Source organism: Hirundo rustica, chromosome 3 (genome assembly GCF_015227805.2).
Source record: "Hirundo rustica isolate bHirRus1 chromosome 3, bHirRus1.pri.v3, whole genome shotgun sequence".
In the NCBI taxonomy this organism is placed as follows: domain Eukaryota; kingdom Metazoa; phylum Chordata; class Aves; order Passeriformes; family Hirundinidae; genus Hirundo; species Hirundo rustica.
Window position 1 is genome coordinate 37,407,911 of NC_053452.1, and position 21,152 is coordinate 37,429,062.

General features: G+C 38.2%; 1 protein-coding gene across 2 annotated transcripts in view; it reads left to right on the top strand.

Annotated features, from left to right (window-relative positions):
* The first annotated feature begins 277 nt into the window (after positions 1-277).
* Positions 278-21,152, top strand: part of TTC27 (tetratricopeptide repeat domain 27) — a 113,602-nt gene continuing 92,727 nt past the window's right edge. Inside the window, exons 1-6 of one of the 2 annotated variants that reach the window (XM_058419995.1) lie at positions 278-393; positions 3,166-3,343; positions 8,815-8,944; positions 16,548-16,688; positions 19,393-19,495; positions 20,029-20,151. In XM_058419995.1, the coding sequence (XP_058275978.1) occupies positions 306-393; positions 3,166-3,343; positions 8,815-8,944; positions 16,548-16,688; positions 19,393-19,495; positions 20,029-20,151 (763 nt within the window). In that variant the 5' untranslated portion in view covers positions 278-305. The remainder of the gene's footprint in view (positions 394-3,165; positions 3,344-8,814; positions 8,945-16,547; positions 16,689-19,392; positions 19,496-20,028; positions 20,152-21,152) is intronic. The other variant, XM_040060206.1, reaches the window with a different exon arrangement.

Genomic DNA, 21,152 nt, shown 5'->3' on the forward strand with positions numbered 1-21,152 from the left:
CGTCCCCCAGCCTATCCCCGCTCTCTCACAAGCTGCTTCCCGGGATCAGCGCCGGCCCCCGGGCCGAAGGCGCCTCCCCGGCCATGGCGCTGCAGGCGCTGCCCTCACGCGGCGGGCGGGGCGGGGCCAGCGCTCCCTCCCGGCGTGCCTCGCGCCGCTGTCATGGCGGCTCCCAGCGGCCGCTGCCCGCACATGGGCTGAGGGCTGGCGCGGGCAGCGCGCGCGTCTCTGTGGGCGCGGGGGTCGCGGCCCCGAGCGAGGCGGCGGCGGTGCCGGGGTGCGGGGCGGGACCGGGCGGCGGGACCATGCTGGCCCTGGAGCGCGCCCTGCTGAGGGGCTTCCTCAGCGCCACGGAGTCCCTGGAGTGGAAGCAGGGCGAAGTCGCGGCCGCAGGTGAGGGGAGGTCCCGGCCCGGCGCGGGGAAGGTGCCCGCTTGTTGTGCGTGACCGGAGCCACCGGACCGAGCCGGGGCCGCGGCTGGCGGCTCCCTCCCCCCGCGGGCGTTTTCCCCTCCGGCGCCCTGTCAGACCCTCGCCGAGCTCCCGGGGGCTCCTGCCCGGGCTGTGCGGTGGGGGAGGCCGTGGGCTCTCAGGCTGGAGCAGCGGGAGCGGCGCTGCCGGCGGGGCTGAGGGCAGGAGCGGCCGGGGCTCCGCAGGGCTCCTCGGCCGCTCTCGGTGCAGACGCCTCGCCGGCCGCCTCATGCCGGCGCTCGGGAAGCTCGTAAGCACGGGGCTCCCTCCGGCTGCCTCCCGAGTGAAGGGCTGCCTGCCTGCCTGCTGGAACTTGGCAGTGAGGTGGAACGCGCTCTTGGAGCAAAACGTGGGAAGGAAGAGTCTGGCACGAGCTGCCTGTTCTGTGTTTGTTAGTTATTCGGTCGCAGTTGCTTGAGCGATCAGTGGGAAATAGTCTTTTGGCTTGGTTAGAACAAGCTTTCCTCCCGAGGAACGCAGCAGCTCTTAAAATGTAACCTTTGTCACGTAAAGGTACTTCCATGTTTTAGGCAGACTGAAATAGAGTTCTGCTCAAGTCATGTTCCATGTTGTAGCATATTGTAAATCTCATTTATCCTTGCCTGAGCAGTTGCTGGTTTTTGGAAAAGAACCGTACAGAGCTAATCAGCTCTTATTTCCTTAGGTGACGTTTCATTAGGAGACCTTAAGCATTGTACTGTCCAGGAATGGTAGCTGATGTGACTGACTCTTACCTTTTCAACCAAAGCTGTGCGTGCTGTTTGTGGTGTGGAGTTTTTCTGATTGTTTTTCTTGTCAGATTGTTTTTTCAGCTTTGGTTTGTTTTGGGGTACTTTAAGTAGTGTGCTACTCTAAGACGTGGGGAAAACTTGTTGAAGAAAGGCATCTTGCAGTATAGATAGAAAATGTTGAAGTTTGTGATGATTCTTAGTTGTCATTTACATAGGCCCTTCCTATTGATGATCCTGAAAATAAACTAAAAAGCTGTGACCTTGAATTTGTATAGTGTCTTGTAAAAAGCTACACACAGAATCAAAAGCAGGTTTTACGTGGTTACAGTTATGTTAATGGCAAGAGAAGAACCTCAATATTCCTCATTCATCATCATGTGTCCTCACAGCCCATAGTTATTCCACAAACTACAGTATTGCCTGTCTGGGCAAGTATAATCCAATCTAAAAAAGTTGTCATTTGGTGAGAGAATGTCTCTCCAAAGCAAAGATTGGAGAAAAGTCTTTTGTTATTTCCATTCTCTCTGAGGTTATGATGGGCATTGCGGAACCACTGCTATTCTTTTGTAAATGTCCTTCCAGGTACAGCTAAAAGGTTTTTTTACATGGCACACATTATCTCTTATATCATTCAGTAGATCATTGTGGAGGACAGAAGTCAACTTTGGTCAGCAGCATGGTGCAGAGACATTGGAATGAATGAGCCTCTGTCGCCCATTCCTACAGAATCATCCTCTGCTGTTATTGAAGGTGGTTCTGCCCTCTGTGTTCCTGTATTTCTGAAATTTAAAGTACTTGTTTAGCTGGATGAGTTCGGGCTTGGTGTTCAGATCCCATCTTTGCACAGCTGCTGCTTTTGTGTATCCATGGCTGTGCCCGTGTTAAGTTGGTTACATCGGCTGCTGGTGTTCGTGCAGCTACAGTAACGCTGGGAGCTGCAATCCCCAGCTGGAATCACAGATTGATAGTAAAGGCACTTATCCTGTGAAGACCTCTGCATTTCCTCAGCTGAGCCATCACCAGCACCTGCATCATCTAGTCAGAAACCAGTTAGTGCATCTGCATGGGCTGTAGCCACAGCTGCAGGGTAGGTAGATAATGGGTTTTGCTCAAGAGCAGCAGGTTTTAACGTGGCCAAATTGTTCCAACAAGTGCTGTATTGTAGCACAGCTGAAGCATATCTGTAGCATATCTGAAGGTAGCTTCTGTGAATAAAGTTGTTGCCTGGGTCAAGAACGTGATGGGTCTGAAGCTTCTTAGAAATATATAGCATTTCTTGACCTCCCTTTGTCTTAAAATCTGGCGTTAAGAACAGTCATGAGTCTAAATCTGCCTTAGTAATTACTCCTAAGAATCTGTTCCATATGCAGGCTTTTCATTAAGATAGTATAGTAACCATAGGAAATAATTATTTTGTAAAGATAAAATCTCGTTGCCCATTGCTTGTGGCCATTCTAAGCATGTAAATGAAGGACTGAGCAGTTTCTGCAGTTTTGTATGAGAATTTCTTCACTAAATTCGGCAAATATTGAATCATTTTTATTCGTTGCATTTCCCCTAAATAGGTTCTCTAGTCTGTGAAATTATTGTCTTATGTAAAGGAGCTTACTGTTCATTGAAAATGCTTTGAAGGAAGAATGTCCTGCTGTTATAATTGAAGTATTTTAAAATGCTATCCATTTGTTTTTCCTGAAACTTCAGTGCAAGTTTTTGTTTTACATTCATCTGATAATTTGTGTTTCATTGTAACTTGAATACAGATTATTTGGAATGAAGTGACACCTGCTAGTGCTGCTCTCAAGTTTCAGTGCAACTGCACTTTCCCTGCAACGTAAATGCAGATACATTCTTTAGAAGGGGACTGATAGATATTTTCATTGGAAGAGGTGTAATAGGTCTTGAAAGACAAAATTGTTTGAAAGTTGACACTGATTTCTGTGTTGATTTTTTTTTTTCTCTTCCAGAAAGTGGATCATTATTGCAATTGATGTTTGATGGGAAGTATGAGGCAATATTTTCAAACTCAGCCATTCAGAATGTTTTCAGTGAGTCTTCTGTGACAGAGGAGAACATTGACACTTACCTGGAGAAACAGATTCTAGCATACCTGGATTGTTCTGCAGAGGTTGATAACGTGGAAAGGTGGAAATTATTATTTATTATGTGGAAGTTTAATAGAGGCTATGTTTGATTTTTACAAAAGGCGTTTAAAAATAATGTATGATTTGTATAGGGCCTTCAAAATCCTTGTACTGACAGGAAAGCAGAAGTCAAATTTCTTGTGTTATTTCCCCTACTCCTTTGGGCATCTCTTTGTTACTGTCCAGTGAAAGAAACAATGATGTTGTGATATGGAGGGGTTGTTGAAAACGTTAGCTTTAATTTATTTGAGTGATTACCTCAGAAGGTTCTGGTGTAAAGAAGTCACACACATACATTTGTGTTGCCATATATCATCAAACAATTAACAAATTTCTCTCTGAAGTGGTGTATTACACTTGTGTGGCTGCTTGAAGTACTGTGTAATGTTACTGTCCAACCAATGCCTGTATTTCTAAGTCTGACTTTTAATGAGGTTGTTCTACTGTTCTTAATGTAAGGTGTTACTCATGGATGCTGTTCCTCAATTAATTATTTTCTTCCCAAGACTTTCTCTGATAGAGTCTCTCTCAATGGTACAGTGTGTGCTAATTGTTGCTGTTAAGGAGTCTGAATTTACTGTCTACAGTTTGCTGTGTAAATTATGAACACACTGAAATCTGACATGCTAGGGATAGTAGAAGCAGAAAACTATTGTTTTGTGTCAGCACAAATATTGATATTTTAAAAGGTAAAGGTTCACCAAAAGAAGAGCAAAAGATAAGAGAAGATAAAGGTTAAAAAAATAAAAGAGGAAGGTAATAGTTACCAGTTAGCATTGGCAGAGTCCAAATATGTGTGTTTTGGTATAACAGACATAAACCTAAGAGTTTTTGCTAAAATATCAGAGAAAAAAAATAGTTGGCGTGTTTGAAAAACTGAGCTGAGATTTGCTCGTGATCATAGTGTGTCAAGAACTCATCTTCTGGTGTGGTGCACAATACAATGCACTCCTGCTTTCTGAGTTGGAGTGTTTGGAGATTTTTCCCATGCATGTTTTCTGCTAGGTGTTCTTTGTTTGTTTATTTTTTCCTTACTTTGTTGTGCAGTTACTGTTAAATATTAGCTGGAGAAATTTTTCAGTGTTTCTAGATTCTGTCACCTTGCGGTAGTTCGAATAATGTGACAAGGAAAGAAAAATCAGTCAGGATTTGAAACAGACTCAATCCTGATCTTAATTATTGCTTCAAATATGTGTTGCTGCCTTTTAAGCCATTCAGCTTTTTGCAGGTAATCATAATCTATAGCAGTGGAACTTTATATGTATCTTGTTGTAGTGCACTCCTACTGCAGACAGCAAAGGAATTTGTTCCTTGCCTGCTCACACTCCAGCTCTATGGTCTTTGAGGTTTTTCTTGTTTGCTCTGCAGCTCTGGGCTGCATTAGAAGCCTGCTTGCCAGAAGATATGGAGGCAGATCTGCAATATTTAGTGTTTCAGAAGCAGACAGAGGGTTTTCTGCCCAAAATTATAGCCTGAAGTTAATTCAAAATGAAAGCGAAAAGTCTTCAAAACCTATCAGTGTCTGCCAGAAACAGTTTTGTTTGTACCATCCAAGGGAATTTTTTAAGCTCCATTAGTAATAATTTAAGAAGTTTTGGGGACTGAAGGAAGTAAGTTGTGGCTTTCTCTATACTAAAACTTCTACTGAGGTTGCTTGTCTGAAAGGCAGATAATTTCCTATTTTAGGTAGGTACTGCGCAGCACTTTGACCTCTACTGTCTTGGTCTCCCATGACTTTCTGGGTTAAAATGTGTCACATAGTTATTTTTCCTACCTGCCAACCCTATGTCCTGTGAAGGCCTTATGAAAACCTATGTTACCTTTGCATCCAGACTTTGCTCATGATGAAACTGGGGATGGTGGGGGTATGTTTCTATTTTTTTAATGCTTAAAATGTAATTTTCTTTTTCCACTGAGTGATTCAAAGGAAGTGCGGAAAACCTTTTAAGTTCTAGCCCAGAAAATTCAGTAACACACTGGTTTTCTTGTGTCTTTTTGTAGATGGGATAAGTTAAAATATATTTTTTTTCCTTGAACTGAAACTTACAATTCTGGAGATTTAAAAACACAGTAGGAGTTGAATTCAATCGGAAACAGAAAGCTGGATAATGTGAATCTTATTCTTTTTGCACAATATAAACAGTGCAAAGTATGGTTTTGTAATAGTGTTAAAAACTCCTAAGGACTTCTGTTTTTGAAGCTAAAACTGAACAGCTTGAGGGCAAAACAGCTCAACATTTGGATCTAGACAATAATTTTTTTGGACAAGTTCTCTGTAACTTTTTCCACTTTCAAATCCATAGTTCTATAATGACAATGATTTAACAGCATTTTAAAAATTGGTGCAACTTTTCTATCCTTTTAACTGATTTTCTTCTTTTCCCTTCCCCAGACACATTTTCACTATGGCACTAAGCCTTTATGTCCTAAAAATTAAGCATTCCTTATAATAAATGTGTTGAATAGAATATTTTTTGTTTTACTGTTTTCCTGCTATTACTACTCACTACAATGCTTAAAAGATGTTTTCTAGAGAAAATTAATCAGCAAAATTTGGAGAATGAAGCAGTAGGATATGTGTTAACCATGCAGAGGGGGAATGCCTTTTTTGGTTTTTTTCCTGAGCTCCATAGGAATGTGGTGCATTCCTTGCCTCAGGTACAGTTTGATTCAAAAGACTGGAAGGAAATAGTGTGCAAGTCCCAAAATCTAAAGGAACAAGGAAATTAACACTGGTTTTTGTTGAGTATGTGTTTACTACTTCTACCTCATTCAACATACTACCAAACTTGGCAAAAGAAATCTATCCAATAAAGCTTGTTATGATTTCCCAAACTGAGCACTGAATGGAATTTCTGGTATTTCTCACAGAACATCTGATGGTTGGTTAACTTGTGTTCTGTATGTAATGAGCACTGAAAATGAAGAAATTCTTGCTGTTTCTGCAGCTTGCTTTGATGTTCAGGAATTGAAAAAATAGCAAAGTTAGACACTGAATAGTTTTGGCTACTTTTTGTAATTTCTGGCATCACTAAAAAGAACAGGAACCTGTAACTCCTTAAGAAGAACCTGGCTATTAAATATTTTTTCTTTCATTTTGTTTGTAAATTCTAGCATTATGTGCACATCCTTTTTTTTTTTTTTTTGAAATTCAAATGTACTATTGCTTTTGATTTTTGAGGAACACTTGACACAGCAGTATGAATATCAGACGTGATTCTGCATCATGAAGAACAATTGGACTTGGTGTAAACAGTCTTTAAAAAAAGGCAGTAAAACCCTCATTCGCGCAGAGAAAGGAAAAACAAGCTGAGTGGATACAGACATATATCTAAGCATAAATGCAAAATAAGTTATGTAGATCACCACAGCAAGGGGGACATTTGCAGCAGTCTCCCCGTTGCTTTTCAGGCAGCCTTTGGGAGGTGAGCATCCACAGGTCTGCATTGTAAGTGTCAAGGGCAGTCAGGGAGACAGAATGCATTTTCTTGGAAAAAAAATAGGAGATAAGCAGAGGAGGTCAGCATTTGCAGGATTACAGCTTGAAATTGGTTTTCTGATACAAGAGTGAATGTGATAAGGAGGCTGGGAGTTGGTCACAAATCTGAAAATGGGGAAAAAAAAAAAAAAATTGGTGCTGACAAATTAAACAGTGGAAAAGCAGTATCCCAGCCAGAGTAATGGATTTGGTTATCAGTTGTTCTGGAGGAATTCTGCATGGATAGAACAGTGTCTCTTAAAGCAAATTTACTTTCCAGATAGATACCAGAAATGTTAAAACAAATAAATAAATTGTTACTAGTAGAAACAGCATAAATTATAAAATAATGAAAATTACCTTCAAAAGACTAGAGTATCAAGTCACCGTGCAGGGATGGTTGATTGTTCTGTATGTTAACATTTCAGAAGCTTTGAAGCATAATTTATCATGGGAGAAAAATTAGGAAATTTATACCCATGTAGATACTTTGTGTGTAGTGGTAATAATTCAGTATACAATAATTGTTAGTGCTTTATGCTTTTGAGTTATTTGGAAATTTAATGGTGATCTTGGATATGTATTCATATTTTGTAGCAGAAGTTACTGGCTGAATAATGACAGCCAGTAAGTGTTACCATGTCTTATTCAACAAGAACTCTTTATGCCAGTCCTTGTTCTCTAGCTCCCCTGAAAGAGGTTTTTGGTTTTTTTTTTAATTTCCAATTAAATGTTCCCCACTCCTGCTTTCTTATTGTTCTACATCTTTTGTTGCATTCTTGCCCACCAGCTGCTTGTTTGTGTGTGGCTTTTCTATTTTACTTTGGTTTTTAAGGGGTTGTATAACACTTTAATTTTTTTTTGTTTCAGTAGGAGGGCTCTTACATCTCTAAGTTTCTGTTTTTACAAAAAGAAAGGACCGTTTTTTTCTGTTTCAGTTATGCTCCTTAACATACCAATGTTTATATCAAACCTGCAGAATTAAAATGCTAACTTTTTGTGGTTTAGGAGGCCCATTCTCTGTGTGTTAGGGCCCTTGTTGGTATGGTTCTAAGTCATTAAGGTATCATAAAACAAACCAGAAGTTTGTGTATAAATCTTTAAAAGTCTACACCTGTTAAATTGACCAATAAATTCTGAGAAATTGTGCCCTGCCTTCTGCAGACCACATAGATTATTTGCTAAAGAAATCATAGTAATGTAAAATTATCTTATTCTTGTAGATAAAGAAAATTTTGCCATATTTAGTTTCAGAAACTAAACAGAGTGTCTTAATTTTATCTTTCAGTAAATTACTATTATTTAAGATAAAAGCCACGATGAATTAGGTATTATTTACTGCCAAAGTATCTGAACTTGGAGGTAGTGTTCTGAATTTTTGATTTAATTTAATTTTTTATTGGAATGAAAATAAACAGTTATGTCAAAATGAAAATAAACTTGCTCTTTTGGAACATATGCTAATGGAGTATTTTTTCTGTGAAAATGCTGAGAGTTGGATGTGTCATAAGAAACTATAACAACCACGCAATAGGCAAATATTGGGTTATCTGCAAACTTTGTTAATCTTCTGATCTCTGATAGTTATGTACAGCCTTAAATTGTGAAATATACGAACTCTGCCTCCAAAATGCTTGGCATTAGTTACAACCTTTATAAACAAACTCGTTTGGAGGACTTTAGTTTCCAGTTTCCTATGTGCTTTCTTGAATATTCCATTCATTGTACCCTCCTCACAGGAGAGTGTGTGGGGTTTTGTGTGTTTGTTTGTTGGGTTTGGTTTGGTGGGTTGTGGTTTTTTTTTTGTTTGTTTGTTTGTGTTTTTTGTTTGTTTGTTTGTTTTTGTTTGTTTGTTTGTTTGTTTTGTTTTTTTTTTTTTTTTTTTTTTTTTTTTTTGAGCTGAGTGTTTTGCGCTAGCCAAGATTTAATCAGCTCTTGTAGCCTTAAGTGAAAAGATAATATGTTGCTAATTGTTGTTCTTATCTATATTGCAGGCAGAGGCTGATGTTTCTGCTTGGTGTGGGGAGTTTGCAGCTCTTTGTTCAAAGTAATTGGACCGGTCCTCCTGTTCAGTTAAAGCCTCAGGATTTTCTGCCGCCTGCATTGTTACATAAATTCTGTGAGGTAGGTTTGGATTTTCATAAGCTGTCCTTTTATTCTCACTGCTTTTCACAAGTGACCATAACACAGGTGTGTGAGAGCAGGCACATCTGCAAGGCGGGGTGCTAGAATGAATTGCTGTAATCATCAAACCTACTGGCTGCTGTTGCAGCATCTTCAGTTATATCAGCAGTGTCCTAAAAGTAGTTACTGTTTCTCTGCTTAAGATATTTCCTGCTGGAAGTGGTGAGTTTGGATGGAGCGAGCATTTCCTCAAAGGGCATTTGCAATCAATAAAATTTTTATGTGTTGATTTTGGGGTACGTTCTTAGCTGGATTGAAGAAAGATGTTTATAAATGGCTTAGAAACTTCCCCTCCTTAGGGAAAGGTAGAAGTTGTGTATCTTGCAAATAGCCAAGTGTTTGGCAGATGCTAACAGTAGATTTGGATGCTCAGTATCCTGTTAGGCTCCTGAATGCCAAGTGAGCTGAGGTAATATTAGTACAAAAATGCGAATTTAAATAGAGCTTTTGGAAGCAGAAGGGAATGTAGGAGAGGAAACTGAGGACTGTCAGTTTTATTTATTTTGTCATCATTTTATGTAGATTACTAATCAACACCCTAACTTCTTTTAGTGAGATGTGTGTATTGTTCCTCATGGCTGTACCACAGTCCAGACTCTCCTCATGTGGGGTTTGATGGAGCCTCCTGATTTTTCTTTTGGGGTTAAAGCTGTGGTAAAATACGGACTACTGCAGTGTGTCAAGTGAAGAATTTATCAGTGGTCTCTGCTCATGCTAAGTCTGTACACCAGTTTGAATGCAGAATTTCACTAAGAATAAGGTATGGACCATGAGCAATGCGAGTGCTGTAAACTGTGAAATGAGGGGAAGTTGGAGTATATAAAAAGTTTCACCTAAACCGCTAGCTCTGCTGCCTTACTGTGGTATGTTTTCCATAATTCATAAAATCCTGCCTTAGGTTCATTTGCAAGGTTGCTTTTCTAAATCACTAATTCAGATACCGCATTGCTCCTGTTTTTTTAAGTAGATGTTTATAAATTTGGTTTATCTTTTAGGGCTGACACAGTATGTATAGATAGGATTATTTTTCACGTGATTTTTGATACTTGGAATTCAGATTTCATCTTTTGATGACTAAATAAGTAACAGTGGAAACCAAGTGTACGAAACCTTTTAGGGTGTGAAATGAGTTAGCAGAAATTTTGAAGTGTGCTAACTCTGAAGGGAAAAACAGTTCATTTTGCCTTTATAGCTAGTAAAAATAATAAAACCTTGTTTCATTGTTTCTCTTTATAATTTGTTTATAATATTTAATATTATGATATTGAAATATTCTTGCAAATTTTGGTTTCTCTTTACTGGAGAACTCTGTATTCGGTGTTAGTGTGTATGGACAGGTTGCAGTCTAATGCAGTTGGCAGCCCAAGACAATGCTTATAGCATTGCTGTCACTGGCAGAGTTCAGAGGCCTGGAAAATACAATGTTCATAATTTCTACTAACCATTTCATAGAATCATAAAATGTTTTGGCTTGGATGGGACTTGAAAGATCACTCAGTTCTAAGCCCCCAGCCATGGGCAAGGGCACCTTCCACTAGACCACGCAGCTCAGAGTTCCATCCAACCTGGCCTTGAACACTTCCAGGGAAGGGGCATCCACAGCTTCTCTGGATACCCTGTTCCAGCACCACACTGCCCTCGCAGCAAAGAATTTCTCCCTGTCAGTTTCAAGCCACTCCCCCTTGTCCTGTCACTGCATGCCCCTGTGAATAGTCACGCGCCCTCTTTCTGGTAGGTCCCCTTTAGGTACCCCTCTTAGATCTCGAGTCCTTCTTTTTTCTGGGCAGTTTCATTTAATGTCTGGAAGAATGAGACACTAATTCCCTGTTGAGTAAGGAAATACTTGATCTTCTGTTTAGTTTCTGTTATATTTCTTTAGTGGCTGGGAATGTGATGCTTTGAAATATGTTTGCTTATGCAGCGGTGGTATTGCAGAAACTAAGCTGGCAAGAGATTAGAAAGGAAAATAAACTTGAACATACTTTATTTCTAATGAGTGCTCCATCAGACTTCCATATTGCTTCAAGATTTAGCTATTTATGCATTCAGGCAGAAGTTTACCTTTATTTCTGTTACTGCTATCTGTATTGTCTTCTGACGTTAATATTTTTTTTCAAGAGCACTATGTGCTTTTGTGCTAAAATATCCAGTTCCCTTCTTTATTAAAAGTTTTAATTCAAAAGGTTTTGAATTGTGCTTTTCATTCCAAGGATTCTTAGTATATAAACACTCTGTAAAAATTAACATCTCAATAGTGACATTTTTGTGTTTCCTTTAACCCAGCTTTCCTCTCACGCATACAAAGATATTCAGAAAATGTGGGTTAAAAATAGAACTCTTAACTTTCTCCATCTGTTGTAACCTTCCATATTCTCTCATCAAGACCTATACAATCCCTTTTTAAAAAGATCATCCATTTCCCAGGTTTTCAAACTAAAATTATTTTTTTCCCTCATCAAGGTCAAAAAATTATGTATCCATGTTTCTTTCAGCCTGCTCTGTGTAATGTCATTAAATTTCAGCTTTACAATGTCTCATTTATTTCAGGAATATTTTAAAAACTGTTACTCTTATTTTCAGAACACTTTATTGGATTAGTCGTTGTTTCCAGGGCATATAACCGCTGCCGTTTCTGTCCTCAGAAAGTTTCACCTCTGGATCAGGGACGTAGCTTCATTTCTGCTCCCAGATAACTTCTTTTCTTACGAGTGCAGTAAGGCTACATGTAATTAAATTCTGGTGAAGAATTACTAAAATAGCCTCTTCAAGATGAGTTGCTAGTAGGGACCTCTTGGATGTCTTCAATGAACAATATTCATGAGTATGTGTATATAATTTCCCTTTCCTCAAATTAAGTCTAGCCTTCTCTCTAAACTATGGTTACATTCATGTACTCTATTAAGATTTGGTTTTATGTCCTGCAGAACTGGCTTGTGATTTTCAGAGTCCACACAAAAGTAGCATTTTATTTATTGGATGTATTTCAGTTTTCTAAAATAACTGTGAGACTTTACCACCCCAGTTAATAGTCTGACTGGTACTACGTTGAATTTTTTTAATGAGTGAGTGTGGTAAAGGAAGATTAAAAAGTAATGAATTCTGGTTACAATGGATTAACAGTTGTTGTTTTGAACTTGTTGGGGTTAGACTAAAACATTGCTAATGACCTCAGTGCTTAAAATAAGTGTCTTATAGTACTGGTCTCCTTGTGTCTTAAAAGAATTGCCATTGTCTCTGCATGTAAGGGAATAAAAGGTACAGAGCTGTTGAAGTTGGAGCATATTTATTCTGCCTTCAGTTTCAGCGCTTCTGTGTATTACCTCGTACAGCTGAGCTCAGTATTTTCAGTGGATGAACTGGAAAAGAATGTGTAGTAGTACTAGTGAAGACCACTCACTGATGATTAAGAATGTTGTGAGGACAAGCTGCTTGCTGCTTTATTTGTTGTTTGATTTTCATATTCACAAGTAGAATATATCTGGTAACAGTGAGAAGCCCCATCTGGAAGGTCTTAATCTGTTAATTAATAATGCATGTAAATAACTGGTAGGAGTCCTCCAAATGCATTGATCGACAGTTCTTGCTCTTCTTTTTGTAGCTTCCAGGCTGATCCCAAAGAATAAGTTTTGGAATGTGTTTGAATATTTTTTTTCCTTATGTTTTTATTGCTCCTTCTTTTATGCATTGTTTGATCCTTTTGCTGGAAGAGACTGAAGTATTGCCATGCTTCTGCTGGCATCTATACACATGTATATTAATGAATATGAAAATCACCAATATACTATGTTGCACTACTGTCTCAAATCCAGTATGATTCTTTGGTCTTGTTAATTCCATCTGTTGTGAATTCCTTTTTTCAGGTCCAGACACTTGGTTTCCATTAGCATGAACTAGCTAGGAAGAAAAAAGTCTGTGCTTGACCAGCAAGATATAGGCTTTAAAAATTATGCAGATTTCTTCCTCTTGTGGGGAATGTAAGGATGGATGATAAAGGCTAAATCCGGAGGCAGAGTCTTGTAAGCAAAGATTATCTGCTAAAGTAGCCTATGGTCTTGCCCTGCATTCATTCCCTTGCTATGAATATAGAACAGAAGGGGGAATCCTAGTGCAGTCACTTGAAAAATACCCCCTTAAAAGAGAGCAAGGTCATCCTCATAGGGTTTATAAACAAGAGCTTTCATAACCACAGTACTTCTTTGACATGTAGTGCTCTCAGACAAGACTTGCTTGCACTGCCTCACCAAGATTACCTTCATTCTGGACCTCAGCTCTCCATAGGTTACCTGTTACTGATTTGGCCTGTAGAACTGCAGACAGGCTCTTGTGTAATCTTACCTCCTTTGCAGAAAGTTGAAGAGAAAAGCAGTATTTTAATTGCCTTAAAGTCTAAAGAGTGAATTCTGTTTTCAAGAACAAAACCTTACGTGCCAAGCACGTAACCTCAGTATATCCTCTGTTAATCTGGAAGGCAGATCACCTTAGCTTTACTAAATGACAAATTGTTGTGCAGTAGTCTTTGTATTTTTAAAAATATGAGAAGCCCAGTAGCCACATATAGCAGCTTCCTGATCTGATAATTTATCTACCCCCCACTTTTGCTTCTATTTAATCAAGTCTTCCCAAACCTTTAGCCTGGCTTTGTCTCCTTCTTTATGTCTGCGCTTACCTTTTTATTTATAGGGGAAGGATCCCCAAGACAGAAAGAGCTGATGAAATGTTACAAAGGCCGGAGTGGTTCTCAATATAAAAGTAAAAGGATGCTGAATACTCACTTTGCTTCTAGTCACTATCATTATCAAGAAAAGAACACTAATTCTCTAAACTAAAATTCTCATACACTCCATTTTTAGAGCTATTGAATGTAAATGGCAGGAGCTTTCTTCTTCTGATTTTTATTATTATTCAGGTGTTGTGCTGGGAAACACTTTTGAAATAGTGTGAAAATTGAAATACCCAGGAGCACTATCCAGCTTGCAGTTGTTTTAGGGCTTTAGTAGTAGTAACTTAAAAGTAGCCATTAAGTTACTGTTTGGAAGTTGAATATGGAAACAGCTGTGCTTCAGAGATTAAAAAATATGGATCTAGAGTGAATTGAGCTTAATTTGTGTGCATTTTGTGTATTAATTTGTGATGGTCAAACAGAACCACTTCCAGGTTCGGCAGAAGCTGGATGACTACTCCAGTGATTTCTCTGCCTGTGTTCATGAAGTAGTTATCTAGTATATGTTTCTATGCTTTAAGAACATTACTCCTAAATTATATAAAATAATTATATTTTGTAATGTCAAGTTTGATGAAGAATAGACTAAAAAATCTAACCCAGGTTTAATAAAGGTCAGGAGCATTATATTAGCAATCTTGGGTTGTGACTGTTTTGAGATACAAGATAGGTTCAACACCTTATATATTTAGGTGTTTAAACACAAGAACATAAGCTCAAAATTTCCTTTCACTCTTAGGCAATGTTTTGGAGTTTTTGGTGGACTTCAGTTCTTAACTTTGCAGTCCTTGAAGCCATAACAACTTAAATGTCTACCTCTTACTTGTAGCTGTTCTCTCACCTTAAAGAGTACCTCAGGGCAGTGAATTCTGCATGGATGATTCAGTCTTAGAGTATAGGCTGGAAAAATGAATGTTGGTTTAGACTCTTTCAGCTAAACATAAAGCTAAACATGTCTGCTGTTTGGGATGGGATTTGTTTCATGAAAAAGAACATGGATTTGTTAAAATAGAAGATAGCAGTTCTTTAGATCGGGGACTTCTTGGCTTATTTTCAAGGCTGTAAGAATGTCATCAACTTTCCCTTCTTCCTCCCTCATCCTTTGTTAGTGTTACATTAGCAGGACTAGGTTTTGTGGTAAAAGGACTTGAAATGTAAATTTGAGATTAATTTGTTACTACAGTGCTTAAACAAGTATAGATAACTCTAGCACTGCAAGGCTGTTTTTGAAAAAGGTTTTATAACAAATCTCCTTTGCTTTCCTGTTGAGTATTGTAAGTGTGGTCTACTTTGATTATAGCAAAAATCAAAAACATGCAGATAGGAAAAAAAGTTTACATTAAACTGAAATTTGTATTGAGAATCCCACTATGTGTGTGTGTGTATATTTGAAAAATTAGTCTTTAGAAGTACTGATTGATGACCATTTCCCTCTCAGAATTACAGATGCTGATAAGGTTCTTCCTTTCTGAACGGCCAGAGGTGCAGCAGATCTGGTATATTTCTAGTTGGCAGTTTTCTTTCCTTTATTCTTAATATTATTATTAAGTAGTTTGTCTGACTGGTGTGATCATAATTTTCCATAGTGGGATTGAAATGACTGCAGTGATGTCATACAGGAATTCCCCTTTGTCTCAAATCATTGTCTACAAAGGAGAAGTATTTTCAATGCTAATGCAAACTAAAAACGCCTGTAGTAAATCAGAATAAACTTCAAGATGACTCTGTTATTAAAAAGTGATGTTGGAGATTCACGTAGTTTAACACTGAATTTTTGTCTTCAGTGTAATCTATTGATACAGATATTGAAAATAGTTTCAAATAACTCAGGAATTATATTATTTGTTTAGTTTAAAAAGCTGAAATATGATTCAAGTAACTTATATCTTGGTCGCGTAGACTGATTAAGAATCTTTCTCAGGCAGGTGACTTCAGTGCAAGTTGCCATATAACCTTCTGTGCTTTTTCATTTCCATTCTCTTTTTCTGCCCCTTTTATACCAGCTGAAAACTAAAACCCTATTTTTTTGTTCATTGAGGAAATCTGTCATATGAGAACCAGGAATAGACTGATGAATGGACATCTCCCTGAGCCTGAAGATAAACTGCTCAAATGTTTTCATTGCATTAAAAGGGAGAGGAGAATAGGTGACTGTCAGATGACAGTCATCATTGAGAGAGTCCCTGAAGAGCCACCTCAAGGCCATTAAGTAAAAGAGTTACTGTAGAGAACGTCGTACAGAAATGCATCCAAAGCAGGGAGAGGTTTTTATTTATCAGACAAAGGGAATAATGGCTCTGATATTGCTGCTCTGATGCCATTCCAACAGGAAGCTCCCTCTGGAGAAGGAAAATGATAACACATACTGACAGCATTGCAGGAATATCTAGTGTATTTCAGTGCTATAGGGTTAATTTAATTATAAAATTGTTTTGTTTCTGTGATTGCAAATTGAATGTGATGGATTAACTAGAAGCTTTTCTCCTTAGATCACGGGAATGATTGTATTACTGTGATGTGTTTGGGGTTAGTTGGCTGGATGACATGTGCATTTCAAGTGGGAGAAAATCAGTGTCCTGCAGATCATGTTGATGTGGTGTATCAGGACAGCAAAAAGCAGTGCAGAATTTACCACGACTTGGTTAAAGGTTGAGACTCCAAGAAACTGAGCTTTTGATCTTGTTTTGTTTTGGGTTTTTTTATGTTTCGAGCAGACTTTTTCCTTAAATACATTGATAGCTATTTTTTCTCTTCTATATTACATTATTTTTTAAGAAACTTAAGTTTCCTGGAACTTGTGGGGTTTTTTTCTCCTTCTTTTAGCCAAAGATGCTGCATGCAACTATTCTGAAGATGCTGGTTCTAGATGGTGAATCAGTCTATACCTTGACTTCTCATCCTATTTTGCTGCTTATAGCCAGGATAATCCTTGTGAATTCAAGACACAAACTCGCATCTCTCCAGGTAAGAGGAATGTGGCTAATGACTGTAACTACCAGCTACTCCTTAATTGGTTCTCTCATTCTTTTCTTCATACCTCATTGGATCATTCTGACTTCCATTTCTTTTCCTGTGGCTCCGAGGTTCTTCCCTCTAAGAAGTAGTTGGGACAAAGTGATTGCAGTTAATCACAAGTATCTTCTTAAAGACAAGCTATTTATTCACTGTCTTCCCAAAAAGAAAGGAAAGGTGTCTTCATTAGCTGGAAAAATTAGAAAATTTAATACAACCAACTTTATCAAGACACATACTTTATGATATTTGTCAGGGTGTAGCTGGGAATGCCTTATCTTGCAGTTTGCATATCCTATACCTTTTTTAACAAGCTTTTGGATACTGTTAACCATTACTGTATGAAGTCTAAGTCTAGATCTCTGTTGTGTATGTGTGGTAAAAACAAGCAGACATGCTGAAGCACCTCTTGGAGGGTCTGTACCTCCCTTGTAGTTCAGCAGCAGCCTGGTTAGTAGCAGGGCTCTCTGGAAGTGGGGGACTTTCAACGGCAGCAGCTTCTCTTTATTGAATTCCAGTTGAACAGAATTTGGCTAGAGATCAAAATGCCACATGGCCTCTCTTTATGCTTGGCTGACAACATCCAGTCCCAGCTGGGTCTTTGTATGAGTGATGAATTAAACTGTGTGGGAGATGTTGGCTGTACTGCATTTCTGGAAGCCAAGTTCTTCCATCGTTTTCCCTCTTATTCACAGATGAGTGCTGTTGAATTTCAGCAACTGGGTCAGACAGGGAAACAGAAAATGTACCTGGTATAGAGAATTCCCCTGCTGTCTCCCCTAAGAATGACATAATGGGGGGCTTTATTCTACATGGTTGAGGTTCAATTATTTGTGTCTACATCAAGTTTGAATAGTTCAAAGGCAACAACTGATAGGAACTACTTTCATCAACAGGTTGGTGTAGCAATTAAAGCTTGACACTCTTTTTCCTTTTAGCTTGATTCAAAAATGGCCTCTTAATACCTTTGCTGCTTTTATAGTAGTGCACATAAATTGAAAACAAGATAAAATACTTCAAAATGTATTATCTAAAGCATTAATAAAGCCCTGTGTGCTATTTTACATGTGAGAGTAAATGCTTAAAAATTATCTGTAAGTTTTCAACTTGGCTCCCAAAAAACATTGCCAGTAGAATATTGTACACAGTTCAACTGGCTTATCTGAAACTTTAAAAATATATTCTCACTGATTCTAGCATTTCCAAGTGGTAAGCCTAAGGCCTCAGGAAATTTTATCATTGAACTGGATACTCAGTTGTGTGGGAAAATGAATACTTCATTGTATGAAGGTAAACTGAAGTAATTTGAAACTTGTTACTTAAAGTGCCTTTAGGTTTCTAAATAAATGATGAAATATTGGGATCTTAGCCTCTTTGATGAAGCCTGTTTGTGTGCTTTACTCTGTACAGCTTGATATCAAAAGTCATCTTTCACTGCTCTTGGAAATAGATGCTGTTATTCTTTTTGATGGTTCCTTTCTGGAGACATTAGAATCAGCATCATGTAATTAGTTTAGATGTTTGTGCTTGAATACTGCACGGCCCTTAGGTCAATCTGAAGCATACCTGCATAAAAAGTTCAGGAGATGGGTGCCTCTAAAGCAACCAAACATCTTTCATAGAAAATGATTGGTGTGCTAGCAGCACCAGAATAAATAGCAATCACTAGAGCCTCTGTGTGCTCTGCATTCACAGATTATAATTTTAAATACAATTTTGTGACTAGAGTATTAAAGTTAACTTTTCCCTGCGTTTTCTCCTATTGCAACTAGAGAAGAGGTTAAGAGACTGTAGGGAATTTATGCTCTGTGTACACAGCTTTCTAAAATCAGATATTTTCCTGGGCTGTGGTTCAGCTCTGCCTGCTGTAGAGTGATTGCTTAGTTCAGGAACACCTTTGCCCTTCTGAAGTTCAACATACAGACATTGGGACTTTCAATTGTGATTGTAATATGTTCTCAAGAGCAATTCTGCCCTTATTCTGCTCCTGTTCTGCCTCTCTCAGGCTCCCTTATGCTATCACCTGAAGCAATAAAAAAAGGTCGAACAGAACAGGAAAAAATGCATAGAAGGATGGCAGTGGATTATCAGAAATACTGAATGGCTTCCATACAAACAGTAACTAAATAGTTTAGAGCTCTTCAGTCTTCAGGAAGATTGCTGAAGAATGAGATCATGGCTTTCTGTTAAAATAATCTATGTGACACAAAAGAAAATAAGTAGGAAACAGCTGGATTTGGGGTTTTGGTTTTATTTTGGTCCTTCTGTTACAAGGGTTAGGAGCTATGAAATCAAAATAGCAAGTGGCTGCTCCAAAATAAATGCATGCAAGTATTCCTTTTTTCTGCTGTTCAGTGTTTCTTACCACATGGTGGTACTAAAGATTTGCAGGGTTCAAAGAGCAGTTAGAGAAGTTAACAGAGGGAAAATCCATCAAACCCTTGGAGCACTGTAGAGCTGCCTGGATATGTTCATCTTTACACTAGGTTATGGTTGTTTATTTAATAAAACAGCTATTTTGGACAGGTTTGTATTTTTTAGAAACTAGAACTGAATAGACTAGAAAATCTGTATCTTAAAACCACTTTACTTTTTTTCCCCTTTATTTAATGCTGTATACTTGTTATGGACTTGAAATATCCATATGTTCTTTCAGACATTACCTTGGTGGACTCTAAGATGTGTAAATATTCACCAGCAGTTGTTGGAGGAGAGATCACCTGAGCTATTTACTCTTGCCCAGACCTGTATAAAACAAGGTATACTTCTAGTTTTATTGGCTTGCAGCATCCCTTTTAAGATAGCACAGGGGAGGGAGGAGAGTTTGTAGTCATAACTGTGATAATGCTTATCAGACACTTACATAACTGCAATCAGTAGAAAGGGAGCAGAATTTCACTTAAGTTGGCATGCACTTGTAAGGCAAACAATATTTTTCATCCTCTAAGATGAAAATGTGATTGTAGACAAAGGTTTTTTGACAGTGACTTGTTTTGAGACTCTTGGATATGATTCTCCGAGAAAGATGATGTAAAGTACACCTGAATATTTAGTGAGTTTCTTTCTGGCAGTTTTTGTTGCCAGTTTATTTTCTCACTGAAGCCATCTGGTATTTCAAACAAGTACCTTCATATTCCATAAAAGAAATACTTCTAAACCTTTTAAATTGTCTGAGTAGGGCTTGAATAACCCACTTGCTTGTCTATATCAAGTTCTCAAGAAAAGTTTGTGTTAGTTAACAGGGGAAAAGACCTTCAAATTGAGGAGAAATTACATTTTTCTCAACTGTCAGGTCAATATCACCACCTGAATAGAAGACAGCTGCAAGGATTCCATGCTGTTCTGAAGCAGCCATTATGTAAAACCAGTTGGACTTGGTGCAGGTTCCCATCTCTTTGGCTGTATGCCAGACATGGTATGGGGTGCCAGAAGGATGTTGTAAGTTTGGGACATCGGAGCTTCTGGGCCACTACATCAGTGCTGGTAATAGTGTGAAGCTTTCACCTAAGGTCCTTGAAGTTTCAAAGTGCCTAAACTTATCAAACACTGTGTGTAAATGTTATTTAGGCAGTGGTGAGACTGCTTCTCAGTGTGTCACTTGTGTTCATCATATGGCTTTGGCACAAGTAATCTTGTATTCAGCTCATTGAAACTTGCTAGCTGCAGAAAATCTAGCTCTAATGCACAATTAAACACTATTGCCTGATTTTTTTTCCCTTGGAAATTGTATTGTGTCACTCTGTTCAAAAGTTGTGGTTTTGTGTGGTTTCCACGTGTACCTACATGTCCAGTATTTTGCAGACTTGGAGTAATATTTTTAAATTACGAGTTCGTGTTGGGGTTTGTTTTTTTGTTGTTTTTTTTTAATCTCATCTTTGAAAAAGTTGTAACTTTGCACAGGATTTATCTGTGCAAATTTTGCATTAGTGAATTAGTGAAGTTAAAAAGCTGTGTAAAAACTATATTTGTATTTAGCAGCTTTGTATATTAAGTGAAAGGTTTTGAGGATTAACAGCTCCTAAAAGAAGAAGCCTAGGAGGTTTAAACAGTAAAATCTATTTGTGCTAGAGTTGACTGCCAATCTCTAAATGAAAAAAAAAAAAAAATCAGAGAAAATATTTTTAAAATTCTTGATAACACTATTTTTTTATAGTAAGAAATTTTAACATCATTAATAAAGCTTGTTTGAAAAATTAAGCATCCATTAAGAAACATAGCCTCAGTGCTATAACTGGGTAACCGGTCCTTTTTAAGTACTGTGATGCTCTGAGCTTTTTTTGAATTCTTATTATCTAAATATTTTTTCAAAATGCAGAAATAAAGCATGAAGTAAAAAACCCATTTCCATGTAAGAATAATCAGCATGAATCATTTTCAACTTAATAGTCTGTACTTGCAGGAATAAAATATAAATAT